General features: G+C 39.0%; 1 protein-coding gene across 2 annotated transcripts; it reads left to right on the top strand.

Annotated features, from left to right (window-relative positions):
* The first annotated feature begins 78 nt into the window (after positions 1-78).
* Positions 79-22,042, top strand: rbck1 (RanBP-type and C3HC4-type zinc finger containing 1). Of its 2 annotated transcripts, none has more exons than XM_022664049.2 (15): positions 79-299; positions 470-533; positions 771-860; positions 2,150-2,194; positions 5,751-5,895; positions 5,987-6,083; positions 13,287-13,485; positions 14,081-14,205; positions 14,872-15,045; positions 16,519-16,679; positions 16,899-17,010; positions 17,714-17,893; positions 18,078-18,176; positions 18,884-19,027; positions 20,248-22,042. In XM_022664049.2, exons 4-15 carry the CDS (start codon positions 2,158-2,160, stop codon positions 20,326-20,328), a joined length of 1,554 nt encoding a protein of 517 aa, XP_022519770.2. In that variant the 5' UTR covers positions 79-299; positions 470-533; positions 771-860; positions 2,150-2,157; the 3' UTR covers positions 20,329-22,042. The 2 variants fall into 2 exon arrangements, with proteins under 2 accessions (XP_022519770.2, XP_049327406.1); XM_049471449.1 differs by having other exon boundaries at positions 80-167.
* Positions 22,043-22,142: the final 100 nt, after the last annotated feature.

The following is a 22,142-nucleotide window of genomic DNA, read 5'->3' as shown; positions in this document are numbered from 1 at the left end:
CTTAGTGCATTACCGCCATCTACTGGTCTGATGTTTGATTACATTGGGATTACAAAAATATATACAGTATGCTCTGTACCACCTTGACCTAATAAGTTTTTTCAATTGAGTTCTTTGTTACCGTCTCAAGACGTTCTCTCCGTTAGAGTACTGCCTACATGTAAGCAGTACGTAAATTACGGTTTCAGTTTCATTACAGTATGAACATATTCCGGTGTCATGTTTTCCTTTAATGTGTAAACCACTATTTAGTGCTGTAAGCCCTATTCTTAGGCTGGTTGATCAGGTTTCCTCCTGTCGTGAGTGAATGGATTTTCCTTTTACCTCTTGTTGTATACTATATAAATTCCTGCTGTTCTCCTCCGTATCCCATTTGTTTTGCCAGATTTTATGAACACCGTCTTTTATTACTTTTTTTAATTCTGATTTGCTCAGTAAAACCTTTAACTTCTACTTGCTCTGATTTCAGTGCTTCTTTTGCAAACTCATCTGCTTCCTCATTCCCCTAAATACCCGTGGGTGCTGGAACCCAGGTGAACTGTACAATTTTGTTTTTGTTGACTTATTCTATAAATCATCTGGTGCATTAGTATTTTTTCCCACTGTTTTTATGTACGACGCTGATTAGTTAACTAGCTGACCCGGGCTAGGCTAGCTGTGCTAAGTTATCTTAGCCTGGACTCTGAGGCCTGAAGGCTGGGATCAGCGGGAGCCTCCACATCTCGACTTCACTTCCTCCTCAACTCTTCTTTCTTTCACTTTTCGTTCAGCGCTGCTGTAAACTACGCCAAAAACACCCGCTTCCACCGGTTTCACACACTTTAATGGTCGAACTGAAAGTCAGAGGGGTTCCTCCGAAGGTACGTGCTTTGTTCTGGTGGTTTATTTGCTGATATTCTGCTGTAAATGCTGTTTTTTTTTACAGGGTATTAACTAGATGAGCAGTGCTGAGCTTTCAGGGTCAGTCCGAGGAAGACACAGCAGATTAAACCAGCTAAACCACATCAAAATCAAAGAGTTGTTTTGGCCCAGAAATGACTCAAACAGAAGTAGAAAGCTAGCTATATGTTCAAACAACTGCTAAAGTACTGCAGACGTTACTCTAGTAAAAGGAAAAGACCTCTCTATGCCTACATTAAAGTAAAAGTACACACATGTTATTTTCCTTAAAATGTGCTTACAAAAGCACTAAACACCATGATTTATTATGGCTCCAATATCTTATAAATTCTTTTTTTAGAACTGAACCCTCAATCTGATTAATCAACTCATTTTAGATAGAAAGACTCCAGCCATACACTTGTTTCACAATTTTTAATCTTTTCATAGGATTTTATTTATTAGTCTAATTGCAGTGATTGCTGTTAAAATTATCATAAAATATCACAAAAGCACTATTAGTAAAAGTACCCGGATTTAATGGCTTTAATGTGCTTTTATCGCTTTTGGATCAGAATCAGGTCATTTTATATTAAAAGACTCCAGTAATACCCTTGGTTGACATTATTAATCTTTTTAGAAAGACTCATTAATTAGACTTATTTTATTGTGATGTACTTTTAAAGTGACCATAAAATATCACAAAACATTGGATGCAAGTAAAACTTTTTTTTTTCTCCATAATGTATTGGAGTAAAAATCTAAATATTTGAGTTTGAAATGTTGTGAGTTAAAGTAAAAAGTAAAAATTGCAGATATGAAAAACAGTAAAGTATATATATTTTACTCTGCTACTGTCTACCACTGCAAATTACAATACATTACAATAAAAATAAAATATTACTTTAGATTTTTTTTTATCTCTAAAGCAGTCCAGGTGCTAAAACAATACAACACAATAAAATCAAACATATTAAAAAAGGAAGTATATGTACAGCCAAAGTGGAACTAAGTAAAATACTGGAGTTCTTTCCTCACAGGCATAGCCCATTGACTGTGTGCCCCATTTTTTTTTTTTTTACCTTTTCACACATGAAATATTTATATGTTCATGATATTTTGAAAGTCCAGAATAATGTGAAAAAAGAAATTGTTAAAAAAGCCTGATATATCATTTGAAGTTAAATAAGAAGTTGGAATATTACTTTAAAACATATAACTAATAAATAAAACATCTTTTTTTAACTTAAACTTTTTTTTTTGCATCCAGGTCAAGATATGGCGATGCCCTATGACCAGAGAAACATGAAAAAAGGTACAGGGGAGGAATTCACAGTATCAGGAAATATAAGCTTGTCCTTAGTTTGGTAATACTGTACGTCAGTTAGGTTAAGATGTACTGAAAATACAGACTTGAATTAAAGAAAGCAGAAACCAATGTATTGAATGCCAATGTCATATGATGAGGAGACCAATAGAAATGCTCCAAAATTACTTGTAATATTTTTTAGATAACATATCGTTGATCTAGGCCTGTCACGATAACAACATTTTTAGGGCAATGTATTGTCTCAGAAATGATTGCGATAAACGATAATATTGTCCTTTTAAAGCGCCACTATAGAAAATGCTTTTTCCTGCTTTGGGCTCCTAAAGGTGCTTTAAGACAATGTGCCACAGTAATTATATACTAGCATAATAATACTATTACACTATTTTACAGTGAAACGAACTTTTCATTATTCAGAACAGACATTGGGCTTCCATTATAAAAATATTCAGGGTTTGTATGGGTGCTTGAATTTTAACGTTCTGTTTTCCAGGCCTGGAAAGTGCTGGAACTTTTGAGCAAGTGCTTACAATGCTAGAAATTGTAACTGCATTTACTTTATAAAAAAATAACTATCTGACTAAATAAGTTCGCTTAAAAAAATATAGAGCGTAAAATAAAAAAGGCTTTGCTCACGCAAATTCCGGTTCTTTCTCGTAATCCAAGAGGAGTTTGCTCACGAAGAGCCGGCTCTTTTTGCCCCCAGATGCAACATAGTTTTGCCACTTTTTTAAAAACATAGACAGCAGGAGAGTTAGCTAGCTATGCTAAAAGCTAAGCTTTGGATTTATCTAAATAATAATAGTATTGAGGGGCCCCCCTGTCACGAAGGGATAAAGGGCCCTCACACAACAGCGCAAATCGTACCGGGCCAAACCGAGAAACCGGTGAAAGTAATGTTGAGGTCTTATTGACTGTGGCAATTCAAGCATTTTCATCATTATCTGATGAAGACTTTAGGAGTAGTTTAAATGAGTTCTTGAAAAATGTTTAAACAAATTTCCTGTTGGGCGGATCTAATACAAACAAATTTGTGCAGGGTCTTAGTGTCTACATTTCTACCAAAAATTGGGAAGATTAGAACATTTTTTACACAACCACAGCTGATTTCTTTACCAATCAAATTAGGGGGCGCTGTAGAGTCCGCTAGCTACACAAGCTCGTTTCAGGCACTGAAGCCACAATACAAGCCCCGGAGATCAGCTCGTTCCAGGTACTGAAGCCTCTTTTCCACAAGCCCCGGAGATCGACTTGGTTCAGGCACTGAAGCCGCGATACAAGCCCTGGAGATCGGCTCATTTCAGGCCCTGAATCCGGGCTAACAGCCCCATAGATTGGAGGACGCTGATGCTGTGTTAACAGTGCCAGGATCGGCTTAGCCTAATAATATATATTGTATGTGTAACTCGGATTATTAGTATTATTATTTAGATAAATACAAAGTTTGGGTTTCAGCATAGCTCTCTTAACTCTCCTGCTGTGTTTGTTTCTGAAGGCTGCCGGTAGTAGGCAGACAGTAACAAAGCCTGGAGATATCAGCCAATAGCATTCGCTGAGGGAGGTGATCCTGACTCCGCCCCCAAAACCACCTCTTTCTACACTCGAGGCAAAATCTCCACTCGAGCAAAACAGCATCAAACAAAAAGCTTTATGTTCAGTTTTTACATTTTAAGTAAAAAAATGATTGAAAGTTATTTGTCCAGTGACCTTTTGTGTCACAGTTCCATTATTGATAGAATCAAGTTGGATAGCAAGCAAAGTCTACAGATAGGTGATACCTTTTGAATTATAAAACTTTTGCTTGAATTTCTTTTCCCTTTTGCCATTACCAAACACAAGTCTGAAGTGTGACAAAAAGCAAATCAATAATTTTGAGTATATGTATGTATAAATGCTCTCAACTCAACCCCAAATTTGACATACTACAGTTACTGCTCAATCAAATGAACAGGGTAAACATGTGGTGAAGAACATTAGTATTTAAATTGTGTGAAACTGACACCTGCTATTTACTTAGTTAGAAGTTTTTTTTCTCAGTAGCATAGTCGCTGTGAAGTGTGGAGAATAGTTTTGCGACATATTTATTATCACTGAACTGTAGTTTGAGATATCACTGTTATCATTAATTTACTAGGACTGGCCTGAATAGCTCAGAATATTCAGCACTGATTGGTAGCGAATATTCGTTTTTAAAAACACAGATTAAAAACGGATTAAAGCAAAAAAACTCACAGCCCCCTCTAATCCACCACAAACTTTCCATGGACCCCCGGCCCCAATTTTGTGTGCCAAGCACACCACGGCTTCTCTGCTGCGCCTGCAGGCCAGGAGCGCCGCTGCTTGGCGGCTTCTCCGCCACGTTCGCAGGCCAGAAACGCCACTGCTTCACGGCTTCTACGCTGCGTCCGCAGGCCAGGAGCGCCGCTGCGTATCATTTTTAAAACTCTGGACACGACGGGAAATGCAAATGATTTTTTCTGATCATATATGTATATGCCATCTGTTTAAAGACACATGTGGCTCAGCAGGCCAGAGCTCTTGCTATTAATATATATTTTTTTATGTAACTGTCACACAAATTCTGAACAAGGAACACCAACATTTTCACCTTGTGGGGCTTAAAGCAGGATCTCTCTGAGTTACCAATATTCATTTTAATATTCAGCTCGGAAAATGGTGCTCTATGGTTGTTCTTTAAATGAGATCTCCACTTCGTTGCCACTTTTTTGAAATATAGTCAACATACTGGCTCATTCACGCTGATGGTTTCCTCACTTATTTGGCTTAAAGGCAAAATACTCCCACATCGGAGCCGTGGAACTTTAAAAATACTCTAAACGTTCTCTAAAGCTGTTTAGTTTTGAGAAAGTCCTATTAACCTCAAATACGTCCGCAAGCTAAAACATCTTCACACACTCAGTCTCCGCTGTGTGTGGAGACACCATCACTATAGCTCTGCGTGCATCATTTCCTAACCGATAGATGTCGCTGTCTGACAGATTCGTCAAGAGCCGGTGAGAGAGCAGCACAGCGCGACTCGCTGAAATCTAGCTGCAGTTCATTTTCATAGAAACAAACTCACGTGGAAACCCAATAGCTATTATCGACGTTGGCAAAAATGTTCGCGGTGAAAAAGATTTTCGTACAATAAGTCAAAAGCGTAATTATTGCAACATGCCTATGTAGATCTTCATTTATTTTTATTTATTGTAAAAATAGACACGCTTTCCATTGGTGTTACAGTGCTGTAGTATTATTGAGCGTATTATATTGAAAAAATAAAGAAATCTTAACACACCATGTTAATAGCAGGTCTGTGTCTTAGCAGTTTTTTTTTTATAATGTACTCAGCAAAACATTTTTTGATAATAAATATATTTCTATAAATTCTGTCTGTTACCTGTATCTCTGCTGTTTCTAACTTGTATGTGTAAATAATAATATATACAAAAAAATCCCATTTCTCCTGGTATTTTATTATACCTGCAGGCTCTGTAGAGATCTGGTCATATTTGTTTAATATCTTTCTAATTTCTTTTAGCGGAGGATGCGGTCCAGTCTCTTACCGAGGCCATTAATTCCGGAGATAAAGCTGAGGCAGTGCGATATCTGGATGAACTTCTGCCTTTACATGTACCGGTCTGTGTGCAGCTCAACCCGGAGGTTTACTCTTCAGAGATCATCAGGTACGTCCACTACCCCAGTGTTTATCCGTGATCGCCTCAGTAACGGTAAGAGATTATGCCTAACTTTTTATCATCTGCAATTAAATCTCAGGCTGAGAGTTGGGGTCGAGGACGCCCTGTCTGATGTCAGCATCCCTATTACGATGCTGGTGAATCCAGCAATGAGAATCAGTGAGCTAAAAGATAAGGTAAATATGCATTTGACAACTTCACTTACACACATTTTGTTTGTAAACCCATTGCTGACACAGACGTACAAATGAACTCACACTGACTTGTTTACAATGTCAGTGTCAGTGTAAAAGTTAAAATGAGGCTCAGTAGTGTGTGTGGCCTCCATGTGCCTGTATGACCTCCCTACAACACCTGGGCTGCTCCTGATGAGGCGGCAGATGTTCTCCTGAGGAATCTCCTCCCAGACCTGGATTAAAGCGTCAGTAAACTCCTGGACAGTCTGTGGTACAATGTGGTGTTAGTGGATGGAACGAGACATGATGTTCCAGATGTGCTGGATTGGATTCAGGTCTGGGGAACGGGCAGGTCAGTCCAAAGCTTCAATGGCTTCATCATGCAGGAGCTGCTGACACACTTCAGCTACATGAGGCCTAGCATTGTCCTGCATCAGAAGGAACAAAAAAGTCCTTCCCACACCATTACTGACCCACTGCCAAACCCGTCTTGCTGGACGACGTTGCAGCAGCAGAACTTTCTCCACGGCGTCTCCAGACTCACGTCTGTCACATGGGCTCAGTGTGAACCTGCTCTCATCTGTGAAGAGCACAGGGCGCCAGCGGAAATCTGCCAATCTTTTTATTCTCTGGCAAATGCCAATCGTCCTGCACCGTGTTGGGCAGTAAGCACAAGCCCCAGTTGTGGATGTCAGGCCCTCATACCACTCTCATGGAGTCTGTTTCTGACCGTTTATGCAGAAACATGGATATTAGTGGCCTGCTGAAGGTCATTTTGCAGGTCTCTTGCACTGCGCCTGCTGTTCCTCTTTGCAAAAAGAAGGAGGTAGCGGCCCTGCTGCCGGGTTGTTGCCCTCCTACGGTCCCCTTCATGTCTCCTGATGAACTGGCTTGTATCCTGGTATCTGCTCTATGCTCTGGACACTGTGCTGACAGACACAGCAAACTTTTCTACCACAGCTCGTATTGATGAGCCATCCTGGATGACCTGCACTATCTGAGCAACTTCTGTGGGTTGTAGAGGCCGTCTCATGCTACCTCTATAGTGAGAGAACTGACAAAATGCAAAAGTGACCAAAACATGAGCCAGAAAACATGAGAACAAGGAAAAGGTCTGTCGTCACCACGTGCAGAACCACTTCTTTACAGGGGTTGTCTTGCGTGTTGCCTCTGTTGTCTGTTCCATTTGCACAACAGTAAAATTGATTCACAATCAGTGTTGCTTCCTAACTGGACAGGTTGATTTCACAGAAGTGTGGGTGACTTGGAGTTACATTGTGTTGTTCAAGTGTTCCCTTTATTTTTTGAGCAGTGTATTTAACTGAAATTGCTGATCTGAACAACCAATGATTTATAAATGAAAATTATCAGGGGTGCCCAAACTTCATAACACCAAGTCGTACCCAGGGGCGGATTTAACCACCACGCAGACCACGCAATTGCTTGGGGCCCCTGGGATCAGGGGGCCCCCTGCTGGCCAAAAGGTTGGAAAAAAAACAAAACAAAAACGCATTATTATTTTTTTTTTGACACCGAAGAGACACCATACACATAAGTTAAGCTAGTCGAGGTAAACTAAGGAGGCACAACAATGAAGCGCTCTTACCCTAGCGGTGCCCAAAAAAGAAGGAAAATAAAGGAGAGGAAATCCAGTACTCAAAGCTTGACAAAGCTTACCAATTTTTTCTTAGCAGCAAGAGATGAAAAGTCAGACGAGGATGAGGTACCTGAGACCGCTAGGTTGTCAGAGGAAGATGCTGCACCCGTAGCAGCTGAAGTGGCTGGGTCTAGCGTTTCTCTACACAGTTCCCCACAGCAGTCAATCCTAGAAGAGAGATGGTAAGCGCAGCTAAAATTACCGTTCTTTCTGACGACCCAGCGCTTTGGCCAGAAACGTTGACTGACCAACAGCGATGTGAAATTATAAAACGTGGGCCAGTTCAAATAAAGGAGTTTGACTTTCCTCAAAACAACGACAAAATACCTCGTCAATTTACTGTCGACAACTACCACATGAAAATGAACAACGGAGAGAAAATAAATTGGAATTGGCTAGTTTATTCACTGAGCAGCGATTCTGTGTTCTGCTTCTGTTGCACCGTTTTTGAGAGGGAAAGCAAGTTTGCTCTCAGTAGCAGTGGATTTCGCTCGTGGATTAATATTCACAGTCATTTAAGAGATCATGAAAAAAGCAAAATACACTGTGCAAACATGCAAAACTTGCGTGAATTAGCAGAGAGGCTTAAAACAGGCACAGCTATTGACAGTGCTTGTCAGGAATTACGTGCCCTTGAAGTACAGCATTGGAAAGCTGTCTTAAGAAGGATACTTGCTATTGTTTGTAATTTAGCAGAACGCAACCAGGCACTAAGAGGGCATTCAGAGAAACTATTTGAGCCCCATAATGGCAACTTTCTTGGCCAGATAGAGTTAATGGCACAGTTTGATCCTGTAATGAGTGAACACCTTAGAAGGATTGACAAAAAGGAGATCAAAGATCACTACTTAAGTAAAACCATTCAGAATGAACTAATTTCATTGGTTGGACAGAAAACAAAGGATGCAATTGTCCAGAAAGTTAAGGATGCGAAATACTTTTCTGTAATAATGGACTGCACTCCAGATACCAGTCACAATGAACAAATGTCCCTGGTACTACGCATTGTGAATTGTGAATCATGTTCAGGAGCCTCCATCTCAGAGCACTTTGTTGTTTTTTTCAGCGTTCAGGACACCTCAGGAAGAGGCCTGTGTAATACCCTCACTAAAGAGCTCAAAAACATGAAACTGAATATCGCAGACTGCCGTGGTCAGTCTTACGATAATGGAAGCAATATGATGGGACACAAGCAGGGAGTTCAGAAAAGTGCTGGAGATAAACCAAAAGGCACTGTGTGTTCCCTGCAGCAGTCATTCACTAAACCTTGTTGTAGCTGATGCTGCCAAGTCTTCTGTGTTGTCTGTGACCTTTTTTTTGGCATTCTTCAGCGGCTCTACAACCTTTTCAGTTCTTCTGTGCACCGCTGGTCAATCCTACAGCGCCATGTAAAGCTCACTGTGAAAAATCTTTCAACAACGAGGTGGGAGTGCCGTATTGAAAGTGTAAAAGCCTTGCGCCACCAATATCCAGAGATGATTGAGGCCTTATCTGCGCTCACTGAACATGCTGCAGAGAAAAAGGATGGAGAGACACTGTATTCAGCACAGAATTTGTGTAAGGAACTGATGTCATGGCAATTTATTCTTTGTGTTGTGATCTGGTACAATGTGTTGTTTCACATTAACCATGTAAGCAAACTCCTACAGAGCCCGAATATGGCAATTGATGTCGTCAAGAGAGAGACTGACCATGTTAAACATTTTCTCCAAGAATACCGGGATCATGGAATTTCATCTGCCAAAACAGAAGCAAGAGAAATTGCAGAGAAATTACAGGTAGATATGACATTTCCAGTGGCAAGACAAAGAAGAACAACTCGCAAGTTCCTTTATGAGGGAAAGGACGAAGTTCAGCTTACACCAGAACAGCGTTTTAATCAGGATTTTTTTCTTCCCCTGATTGATACAGCACTAATCAGTATCAGTGAAAGGTTCACCCAAGTCGATGTTTTCTTTTCTTTGTTTGGATTTTTGTACTCTGCAAATAACATGAAGAAGGCAATTCAAGAGGACACTCTGGAGGACTCATGTAAGAAACTGGAGCGCACACTGGGACAGCCAAGACCTGGTTCTGGAAGTGAGGGCAGCTGTCAGTGTTTTTCCAGATCACATCTCTTCTCCTGCAGATATTTTAGATTACATTTACAAGGAGAATCTCTTGGAGCTTTATGGCAATTTAAGCATTGCCCTGCTCTTACTCTTGACATTGCCCATCACTGTTGCTTCAGGAGAAAGAAGCTTCTCCTCCTTAAAACTGATAAAACATTTCCTGCGCTCCACCATGTCTCAAGAAAGACTGACTGGCTTAGCAATGATCTCTATTGAGCAGAGAGTCCGTAGGTTATTGAACATGGAGGACATCATCAACGCATTTGCTGAAACCAAAACCAGGATGGTTCAATTCTGAGTGCAGTAGGAAGATTGAAAATAGCGCAAGGTGAGTCAATATTGCATTTTGCTATTAAAAAACAAACAACCAAAAAAATTGATCAGGGCCCCCGGAAAAAACATTGCTTGGTGCCCCAGAACTACCAAGTCCGCCCCTGGTCGTACCTAATGCCAGTCGTGGGCTCTAAGGGTATAAAGACCCTCAGCATTAAGCTGTGAAACAGTCAAACTCTGTTCTTTGAAATGATGGTTGCTTTTGGAATGATTTGGGGATTTATTTGTAGTTAAGTTAAAGTTAGATTAGTTCAACAATATTTTTCAAGGGCGACCCAGCGGAGATAAACTGTTCATGGTTTGAAATTGGCATTGAGTGAATTACATTTTTTGGCAGTGGGCACTTCTCCTGGGACATGGCCTCTTGCCATCTTTAAAATTATTTTCTGATTGTTCGATGATATCGCAGTGCACAATAATTATTAGTAATAATTAGTAAGTCATTTTAACCAATAATATTATATTTTACCTCTCACGCCCATCATCCACAGTTGGAAGACCTCCCTGTTAATGTGTTCCTCTCACAAATACATCAGAGTGCAGAAAGGAAATATGCTCGTATAAACTTAAAGGCATGATTAGGGCTGGGCGATATGGATTTTTTTTATCACAATATAGTTTTCCATATCAGCCGATATCGATATATATTACGATATAAATCAAATCACTTTCTGCTACACTTAAAGGTTTCTTTTTACTCATAAGTGAAAGAATATGGAAGTTACGGCCAAAATTACTAGCAGACTCAGAGTCTTGTGGACAGACACTAGGATGTTCACAACTTGCCAGGTGGGTAAAAGGAGCTCAGACAGCATGCAGGAAACTACATAAAGCAAAATACAAGAGTATATCAAAGTGTTCATTTTGACAGGTGATTTTGATATAGTTTAGTCTTAGTCTTCTAACTAAAATGTATAATAGTTTTAGTTACATTTTAGTCTATCGGATATTATTAGTTTTAGTCACATTTTAGTCTATTTTTAGTCTAAAAAATGTTGTCATGAAAAGTATGTATTACATATGTTTTACTGTTTTTCTACTTTATATTTGTTGTTATTTTGAGATTATTTATTGCTAATGTTTATTAAAATAATAGCCTTTAAGTTTTGTTGCATTTAAATTATGCTAACATTTAAATATTTTAAAGCAAGTGACCTGTAATGGAGGTGGGAGGAATAAAGTCAAGTTTCTGAAATGATTCACTTCTACTGCAGTACAGATTTATACTAACATTACTGCTTTCAGTAGACTAGACTAAAATTACTTAACAAATGTATTTAAAACTCATCCAGTTCAGTAACAGCAATGTTTAGCTCCGTTCAAATACAGCTACACAGATAATATAATCTTCTGTATTTAGTACAATATCCAGCACAACAGACTCTCTTTCTGTTAAAAACTAAAAACACAAAGACAGAGGATACTTCTGCCCTCAGGGTTTTCTAACAGAAACAGTGAGGGTTATTAGGGAAAAACGGAAAGTGCTGATTTTCTGTGTGTTTATATACTAACCCCTCACTCGTGCTGAAGTTAACGTTAATTTACAAGGAAAGTGGATTAACACGGCTAACGTGCGTTACCCATTAGTTTATTAGAATGTAAAAAGCAGTGAATGCACCTTAGCTAATGATGACAGATTGCACAGATCCCTTTTACACCGTAAACATCACTAACTCGGAGAGATATCAGACAAGCTAACCTAACTAGCAGCAAACAGAGCAGCGTTACCTGCCTTCAGAAATCTGAACAAGCGTACCTCTCTAAATATCTTGGTGAGGGGGGGTGCTGAGCTGTGAGACAGTTCAGCGCGCTGCCTGTTCTCGTGCTGTGCCTGTTCGCAGCGCTACTTAAATGGGAAATAGAAAATAAAGTTTATCGAATCCTATCGTCCGACTTATTATAGTTATTTTTATATTATTTATCGCAATATATATTTTCCTCTATAACTATCGTTATCGTTTTATGATGATCTGATAGAACTCGTGACTCTCCAGGAATGTAGTTTGACATGGGTGAAAGTATCTGCAGTTGCGAAGTGAAGTTAAATGACAAAGCTTAATCATGCCTAGTGCTAAACTGAAGATTCTAGTTGGGTGCCTTTAGACAGGACACAAAATGAGCAACTGTTTGGGATAGAGGCATAGAGGTTTTTCGTTTTTCTGCTTGTCATGCCAATGTCAGTCTCCTGCATATCTCACACACAGAAGTAATTACTGCCAGCTCTATTTTAAGGGTGTGCACTCAAACATTTAAAATCATTATAGTTTACGATCTGTACACTATATGGACATTTTGGGACACCTTCTGATTTATTTATTAAGTTTTTTTAATTAAGACTATTAAAAATATTTATCCTACTCCATAATGTCCAGGGAACACAACTTACTAACTTAACCAGTCCAAAAGAGCCCATCATGCTAGAGAACACAGGTCCTGGCCTGGCCTTCTGGGGTCTGTGTTTGTGCATTTGGATCTGTCAGGAATTTTTTGTTTGGTAGATAAATTTTTTTCTTGTAAAATGCTTCTTGGCTATACTAATCTAATACTGTTGGAAAACCTGGTAATTTCCCTTTTTTGTTTGTTGTTTAAAATTTTTATTGGGGTGTCGTCTTCTTGGGATGCCCACTTCGTGCCATGTCTCTTACATTGCTCGTTATATGAAACTTGGTCTTCAATTTGAAGATGGTACTAGGGCTCATTCCACATAATGCTCCAAATAACTAGCTTGAAGTTGCCCTATCACACAGGCCCTATCCAGATTAGAAAAATGTAGCATGCTGTAGCAAGGCCCATGCTCACACAGGGGGTAAAATAAGCTGTTTGGCATTGGCAGAGAGGATTTAGCCAATTTTTCATGGGCACAACCAATATTAATAGCTCTGTTGCTCATCCCACAAATGCATGTTCCTTACAAATGTGGCTCCACTTAAAGAGAAATTAACAAGAAGCAGTGTAACGACAAAGAAATAATACCAAACAATTTTTCTTTCTTTTTGTGCTATGTTTAAGTTAAAAGCATTAATTAGAAGTGGTGTCCACAAACAGACATCTGAGGAATTGTTTTTTTATTTGTTTTTTTTTTCTCTTCACAAACCTGTACAGATCAACCATGACTATGGCTTCCACCCGTCCCTGCAGTGCTGGGTTATCGGGAAACGCATTGCGAAAGACGCAGACACTCTGTTCAGCCACAACGTAACAGAGGATAACTACCAGGCCTACCTCTTTATCAGATCTGCACAGGCTGCCAACCTCAGTCGCGAGCAGCAGAAGCAGGAGGAGGAGGATAGACGGCTAGGAGGTAGCAGACCTCTTCTCCGCAGAATTCTTTATGCTTATAAAATTGACATTCTCTGAGTACATGAAAAAACACATGGCGTCAAAGAAATCCGATTAACAAATCCGGTAAAGAGAGATGATTTTTAACTCAGTAATCAGATTTCAGTGCATTTATACTGTTATTCCGAGTAATCTATTATTCTGGGAGCTATGCTGAAACTGAAGGATTTAAGTAATCTTTATCTTCTTGCGGATGTATGATGATATTGCTGCTTGTTTATGTCACATCTTATTCTGTAAATGTATTGGCTGTTTGCAAAGCCAAAATCTGATTATTAACTGACTCTTTTTCCCATTATCTGATTACCCAACTTTATGAAAACAAGTTGACTGGATTACTGACATACCAGGATATTCTGCTGTATTAAGAGCAGTTTATGAGGGCTTTTTCAGTGCCCATTTGAACTCTGTTTATGATCTATGACACATATGAATGTGGTAAAAGGTCACTTAGCCCTGGGGATTTCACTGTTGCTTAGTTGCTGAAAACATGTATCCATAAAATCCAGTGTAGAGCAAAAGGTTATCTCAATTGCTTTGTGTTGCTGCTCCTAAAGGTATAATTGAGAACATTGAGACGTTCAGCCTTCAAGCCAGAGGCACAGTCGAGGGAGCAAGAAGGAAACATCCTCCAGTGCCTATAAAACAAAACCCACCAAAACCACCAGTTAAACCTAAACCGGTAAAGTATGAAATGCTGCAGCTCCAATTCTAATTCATACACTCATTGACAAAAACTAATACACCCCAGATTGCTGTAAAACTCAGCACACAGTCATGTCTCGGGCATTAATGTAAAAAATTGGCACAAGAGGCCGTAAAAAAAGGTTATGAGGTTATTTTTGCATAACGTACCGTTGACTGCTGCTAGATATGCATTTATGACCAGTATAGAGACATTGTGGTGAGTGCTTCAATTCTACTTTTGCTGTTGAGCAACACGCACTGTTCCAGTTGCCCAACTGCTGGTGTGATTGCCCAACCATTTCATATAACAGTCAGTCAACACTAGTAGTGATATGAGGGACACTAACAGCTCAGTGATATGTGCATGATATCCTATAGCCACATGCGTTGCGTCTTATGGCTGGGCTTCCAACTGGCATTTTTTAGAAGGATAATACACACACACTGCCAGGGTTTCTGGAATTTCTCCACCACATCTCAACACTTTTTTTTACCCTGCCCAGTCACCATATTTATCATTATATTCACACATATAAATTCATTCCATGCCAACAATCAACTTCTTGGTCTTTTATTTTCCGTCAATAAGTGTATTTCATTGTTATCACTTACTATATATTTATTATTTTATTCATTACTAACCAACTAATTGGCACTGCAGGTTGGCTGGTCATGCCCGCAATGCACCTATGTGAACAAACCCACTCGGCCTGGCTGTGAAATGTGCAGCACTGACAGACCCACAAACTACAAAGTGCCAGATTTGTATCAGCCAGACGAAGATGAGATCCTGAGACTTCAGCAGGAGGAGCTGGCTAGTTTACAGTATGAACAGGTAGGCAGAATATTGTGTGTTACTTAGTGGTGTCAATCGATTAAAAAAAATATTTATCACAACAATATTCCGTGATTAACTGCGATTAATCGCACTTGTTCTTCTAAAAACACAAGTTTTTTATAGTGGATATTTAAATGTAAATAAAATAATGGATATAAGACATGTAAAATGCAATACTTTATTATTATTTATATATTAGTGGTATCAGTTAAAATATAAATATACTTGTATGTTTGAGGGGAGATAAAACCAATGTGAGGCACAGGAATAAAGAATGCATGATAAATTGGATAGAGGAAACTTTGTTTTACTTTATTGTAAACAGCTCAGCTTGGATGTAAGGATTTGTGAATTAGAACTTAATTTGGTGAGTATAAGGGTGTTCTTCTACTCGCAGTCCGTGCCGTGCCGAGGCTTGGTTAAGCCTCCCAAAGCATGGCTCTTTTGACTAGTGTGATAGCTCTGAACCGTGCCCTGGCCTGCCTAAAGAGGTGGGACAGAGCACGATTTACTTGGACTCTATCCGTGCCACGGAACAAGATAGTGCCAGTAATGCGACGTTCCTGTAAACAAACATGGCGTGTCGAATTCAGCACCCCCTCTTGGGATGTGGCTATGTGTGTAACCATGTCCGAGATGGCCACGACTTTTGCTGCATATTTATAAGTAAATTAAAGCGGATTATCTCCACTTTTATTAAGGTAACAGTGCGTACGTGTTCCCTAAAAGAGTGCTTTACATGGCGGGGTTGCTGAATTTGGAATATTTTTACATCCGAAAAATCTCAGGAAGTGTTTGGTATTGCACACATGCTCAGGATGCGGAGGATTAACAGTTAAATGGCCTGCGGGAAATATGTAATGGCCAGTATTCAGTAATATGTACACTGTCCTTTTAGAAGCTACGCTGAGAGCGTAGCGTGTGTGTGTTGTGCCGGAGACCACTGAAACTAGCTACTTTTTTATTTGTTTTGTTGCTGTAAGTATCGTGTGCTTTGGTTCTGCATTAGGTCATGTATAAACTAGTAAATAAATAAGTAGAATACCGCCAGAGCAAGTCCAAGTGTCTTATCTGCTTTTTGTCATTCGTGTTTAACCTGCCCCACTATCTGGGTCAGAGTGTTACATCTGCACGCTGCACACCAAGGGATGTCTCCTCTGTCATTGTGTGTCTGTTTTGGAGCTTTTCAGTCATTCAGACAGAAAAAAATCAGTCTTTTAGCCAAAAAATGTGTGAGTTTGGTGGGGCAGATTACAACAGAAGTTGAGGTCAAACCTGGTGGCATAATTTTGTGTTAAAAAAATTACTGATTACTAATGCGCTACTGATTCCAAATAATCGTGTGTGCTTTAACGTTGACAGCCCTAGTATTTTTATGTATGCAATTGTGTATGAAATTTACGTTCGCCTCCAGCATCTTTTGAAATGGCCGAAATAATAATATTACTGTATATCTCTTTGTATTTTTAGTCCATTGTAGAGGAACGAGAGAAGAATTTTTACAATCTTCTGGAAATTGATTCTCAGAATCTTGTGAGCAACACAGAGGAGCTGGACTGCACAATCTGTTTTTGCCCTGTCATGCCAGGAGAGGGAGCCACACTTCGAGAATGCCTTCACAGCTTTTGCAGGTACTTTTTAAGGAACAATAATTATTTCTACTTTAGCTTAGGGAGGCAAACAAAGGTATTGAGACACCTGCTCTTTCATAGTTTATTCTGTCCAGATTTTGGAGCAGTACTATAGGGATTTGCATTCACCAACAAAGAAATTATTGTTTTTGTATGATATTGCACTGGAAATACAAAATATTCTGCTGTATGTTAAACACAACTCTTGTTTTCTTACAGAGAATGTCTGAAACAAACCATTGTGAACTGTACAGATGCAGAAGTACAGTGTCCTTACCGGGACGATGAGTATGCTTGTGCCTATACACTCCAAGACAGAGAGATTAAAACAGTAAGCTGTTGTACTCAATCACACTGTAAACACATTCAAACTGTAACATTTAAAAAAACATTCTAGGCTTAAAGGACCATTAAGAATTATACTTTCTGTAGGAACTCATAACATGATCAGGCTGTATCATCAGGTATTATGAAAATAGTAAGTAAAATGCTTAGCATGTCAGCTGATGTCAGCAGAGCTCCAGACAGTATTTTCTTATTTGAACTATGTGGTAAGTCATAGAAATCTGTTTGGGTTGTGGTCTCCGAATCTGCCCATCTTGCCCATTCCCTAGTCCCATTTTCACACCTATGGTTGCAAGGTAATCACTGAGCTTCAATGAGGTTGTTAACCATATCTGGGTAATTTGTAGTGTAGTAGAAACTGGCATTTTGGACATTGCAAGCATATATATTCGCTGATCAGCAACAGAGTAAGACTCACTCGACACTGTGTTAATCAGGCAATCTGGGAGGAGGAAGAGCAGGTGGGACAGACAACTCTGTTTGGTGTTTGAAATTTGGACTCCTGTAGCCATTTCATGTGCTCATTTGGTACTGATTTTTCCTTTAAACACATTCTGCAAGTTAATCATGAAAGGGGTGGAGCTAAATGTGCTTTTTTCGTGACATTAGATTAGATTCCATATATTAATTGGATGAATTTATCATTGTTTACATACTACATTAGATTTTTTAAATTAAACATTTTACAGCTCCTGTCGGCAGAAGAGTACCAGAAGTTCGAGGAACTGAGGCTGAGCATTGCTGAGTCTCGCAGTGAGAACAGCTACCACTGCAAGACCCCCGACTGTGGCGGATGGTGCATCTTTGAGGACGATGTTAATGAGTTTATCTGTGATAGCTGTGGTGAGAAAAACTGCCTCCTCTGCAAGGTGAGCATTAGTGACCTTAGTTATCACATTTTTTTTTTTATTATTAAGTTTTCACCATTTTACCACTTACATGTTTTTCTTTTCAGGGCATTCACTGGGATTGAGTTTTGGCTTGATCTGGTCTGTAGTCCTTCAAATGCTTATTGACTGTTTTACATGATGCAATTTTTTCTGTGTTGCCCAGGCTATTCACAAAGACATGAACTGTAAAGAGTACCAAGACGACCTTCGCATCAGAGCAGAGAATGACACTGCAGCCAAAAAGACCACCGAGATGCTTGAGGTGAGCAAGCCAAGACATGTTCACTTCACATTAGTCCAGGCTGTTTATCAAACTAGTCACCAGGATGCAGTTATTAAATATGTGAGCTATAAAATACATTTTAATTCGCTGGTTAATGAGAAAAGGTGCTGTATACATTATGAATAGGACTAACTAAGCAACACTGTGCAGCACGTACTCCGGGCTCAGGATGTTAAAGCTGCACTTTGTAGCTTTGGTAAAACAGCAGGAGAAGTTTTTAAGAACTGCATAACACTGTGTAACTGAGTCATATTAATATTAAATCCTGTTACTTTAGTCTACTGTCTCAGTCTGCATATTTCTCTCACCTCTCTCAGTTTGCTTTTTATTCGTTGATTAATGGCTAGCAGCTCCAAATTCCAATTCTTAAAATGTCATCAGGTAGCCAGGTTGCCAATTTTCGCAAAATGCTGGTTTAAACACTGGGCCCCACATTTTATGTGACATAGCGCCACCAAGATTGCTGGTCTAATTGAGTTTATCTTAGTTGCTACACACTGTTACATGATCACTGAGTGTACAAGATGTAAAAAAGAATGTTATCTTAATGTGTTTATTTTGTGTCAAACCCTAAATGAAAATGAACAATGAGGTAACACCTACTCTCCTTTGTGTTATGTATGAAAAGCTACACTGTACATTGTGCTGTTGTTAATTGGCCAATGCCGACATTGTGTCTACTCTAGATGTTGGTGACCAATGGGGAAGCCATGTACTGCCCTAAGTGTAAGGTGATAGTGCAGAAGAAGGACGGCTGTGACTGGATTTGCTGCCTGATGTGCAAGACAGAAATCTGCTGGGTGACCAAGCAGGCCAGATGGGGGCCTCTGGTAATTATAGCCATGTGTACAGTAGTAATTTATCTTAAGGCAACTTTTTCTAAAGCTGGAGTTACATTACACAACTTTTAGCCCGATGCCCGATTTTAACCTTGATTTTCAGTTGTGGCGAGTGTGTGCTAGTTGGCTCAAGCCTGCAGACTCTGGCGCAGTCTGAGCTGACAATCGGATAAGTGAAAGTCACGTAGTGTATGATGGGCTGTTTTTTAGTTGGTGACAGTTGCCGTCACCAACTGATTGCCGACCAGTCGCAGATACCTGGCAAATATTTCGCATGCTAGATATCTGACTCATTCAGTGACTGGATGTCAGGAGCAGCGGATACACACTGCCAATGGAATTACAAAGAAAGAGAGAACCCAAAACATATGTGCATGCCCAGAGCTGTTTTTGAGTCTGACCACATTCGGACCACATTTGGAAAATAGAGTAATGTATTTTACTAGAAAAGCTAATAAGGCATGCCGGTATATTTCAGTTTATCTAAAGAAAACAGCACTATTATTACTGCTACTGTAAGCTGATTGGTTGGCAAGCTGATCCTGTAGATTTAAAACTATGGAATATATGTCTGCAGTGCTGAAACATTTGATATACTTCTGTGTTGAGGTACATATTTCAGTATAAGATGATCAGACATTTATAAACCATTCATTTTGGACTCACTGCTAGTGCGTATTCTCCTCTATTGATATTCTCTGGCATGGTATCACTAGTTCTTGTGTGTTTTAGTTCTTATATGTTCTCGTGGCGAAACGTGTTTCTGGAGAGCTGTGAGGTGAGTCAGCGATTTCCCACAGAGAAAAAATTGTAATTGTGTCATTTGTGACCCCTTGTTGCCGATCAGTCATGTAGTGTGAAAGTATCAACAACTTGCAGTTACAGCAGAACCAGTCATGTAATGTAAACAGCACGACTGACGACTCCATTGTGTAATGTGAACCTGGCATTAGGCTTCTTTGCATAGCAGGTTCGCTATATTTGCTCCATATTGGAAAATAAACCATTGGCAGTTAAAAATTAAGATATTGTCATTAGTAAATAAGAAAGTCATGCTTGCCTGGACTTTGCAGCACTGCCAGTGGAATACTTTTATTATTAGGTGTGTTCTAAAACATAATAAACATGCAATTTACCTCACGTTTAGTTGTTTATTTATTTATTGCTATTTCTTTATTTGGTGTAAACCTGGACCTCTTTTCTGTCCTCAGGGTAATGGAGACACATCAGGTGGCTGCAGGTGTCGGGTAAATGGAGTCCTCTGTCACCCAAGATGCCAAAACTGTCACTGATCTCAATCATGTCTCTTCTACCATCATGCAGATATGTGTACTGTAGGTACACTTACATTGTAGTAATGTATAGTGGGAGAAAAATAATGGGACTAGTGGAGCAAAACTGTGGATTGGTCTTTAAACTTTATTAAGGGGTGTGTAATCAGGTGACCTGTGAGTCAGTTGGTGGATGGGTGTGTGATTTATAATGGGATGTAGATATGCCTTGTAATATTATATTAAAAATAAATAAATACATTGAAAATATGGTATGGTATGGAATGGTGTAACCAAAAGATGAATTGTTGCCTGAGGGTTAAGCATTAAGGATATCCTCTATTTACAGTTGCAAAAAAGTGTGTGAATCCTTTGGGATTACTTGGATTTTTGCATAAATTGGTCAGTAAATGTGTTCTGATGTCAGTAAATGTGATCTTCATCTAAATCACAATAGACAAAAACACAGTCTGCTTAAACTAATACCACACAAAATCTATGTTTGAATGGTTTTATTTAACACATGTTAACAATCACAGTGCAGGGTGGAAAATGTATGTGACTCTTCTTTGGCAGCAATAACCTCAACCAAACATTTCCTGTAGTTGCAGATCAGACCTGCAGATCGTTTAGGAGGAATTTTGGACCATTCCTCTTCACAAAACTGTTTCAGCCCCCCCTCCTGTGAATGTTAACACGTTGGGGTCAATAAACCAATGGTGGTACTAGTTTAAGCAGACTGTGTTTGTCTATTGTTGTGATTTAGATGAAGATCACACATTTAATGACCTATTTATGCAGAAATCCAAGTAATCCCACACACTGTATTGTCCAACGTTTATCTTTGGACATTCTTTCCGTATGCTGTTTGGATGTGAAAAAGGGTGTATAATGTGTCATTAACTGGAATTGCTAACAATGCTAATATGAGACAATGCTAACAATGGTAACCAGGGACATAAAAAGTGGGGCATATTTTAATTGGATACATGGTAAAACACTGGTAAATGAGTTTAGAATGTTAAATTGGAACTGTCAACTCAGCTGTGACATCATTCCCTGCTCCGATTTCCAAGGTAAATGGAACACAGCATTAGATCATCAGCGTATAATTTGGGTGTGGGTGAGTATTATGAAGTGTGTGTAAATAATGGGTATATAATATAGTGGGTATATAATGAAGTGTGATGACCAATTTTGTCTCTTCTTTTACACTCCATGAAAAAGTTGATTTATGTAATTTGTGTGGGGCAACAATAAGTAAAACAAACAAACAAATATAAATATACAAACATACACTTCAGCTTGGTTTGATGGCTTGTGATCATTCATCTTCCTCTTGATTATATTCCAGAGGTTTTCAATTTGGTAAAACCAAAAATAAAATAAAAAACTCATAATTTTTAATGGCCTCTTATTTTTTTTCCAGAGCTGTATATATATATATATATATATATATTATACATATATTAATGCACCTTAAATTTCCTTGAGAAATTTATTGCAGCTAAAATTCCATATATGAAGATTTCATAGACTATTAAAATTGTTAAAGAGCTGAACTAGAACGCAGCAAGCAAAAATATTTGAAAGTGCTTAATAAACTCTTTCACACCTACAGCAGGGATATGCATATAATCTGTATATGTATCTAATATATTTGTATATATGACAAAATATGTAATAAAATACCTATTAAAATGTGTTCTTTGAAATAAAGGCATAATGGGCAATATCAGAATTTTCTGAGTGTTTTTATGCTTAAAACACCTTCCGCCAGTTGCTTTTGCCATTAAATATTTATTTAAAATATTTCTCCCAAGTTTCTCCCCAAT

This window comes from Astyanax mexicanus, chromosome 24 (assembly GCF_023375975.1).
Source record: "Astyanax mexicanus isolate ESR-SI-001 chromosome 24, AstMex3_surface, whole genome shotgun sequence".
NCBI classification, from domain to species: Eukaryota; Metazoa; Chordata; class Actinopteri; order Characiformes; family Acestrorhamphidae; genus Astyanax; species Astyanax mexicanus.
Note: the sequence above shows the minus strand (reverse complement) of the source record. Positions and strands in the feature narration are given on the sequence as shown.

What these genes read in the sequence shown, in the direction of transcription:
- rbck1 (XM_022664049.2), top strand. Translation starts at nt 2,158, where the DNA reads ATGGCGATGCCCTATGACCAGAGAAACATGAAAAAAG. An exon ending in CCAGAGAAACATGAAAAAAG is followed by an intron (nt 2,195 to 5,750) that starts GTACAGGGGAGG and finishes AATTTCTTTTAG; the next exon opens with CGGAGGATGCGGTCCAGTCT. An exon ending in CACCAGTTAAACCTAAACCG is followed by an intron (nt 14,206 to 14,871) that starts GTAAAGTATGAA and finishes TTGGCACTGCAG; the next exon opens with GTTGGCTGGTCATGCCCGCA.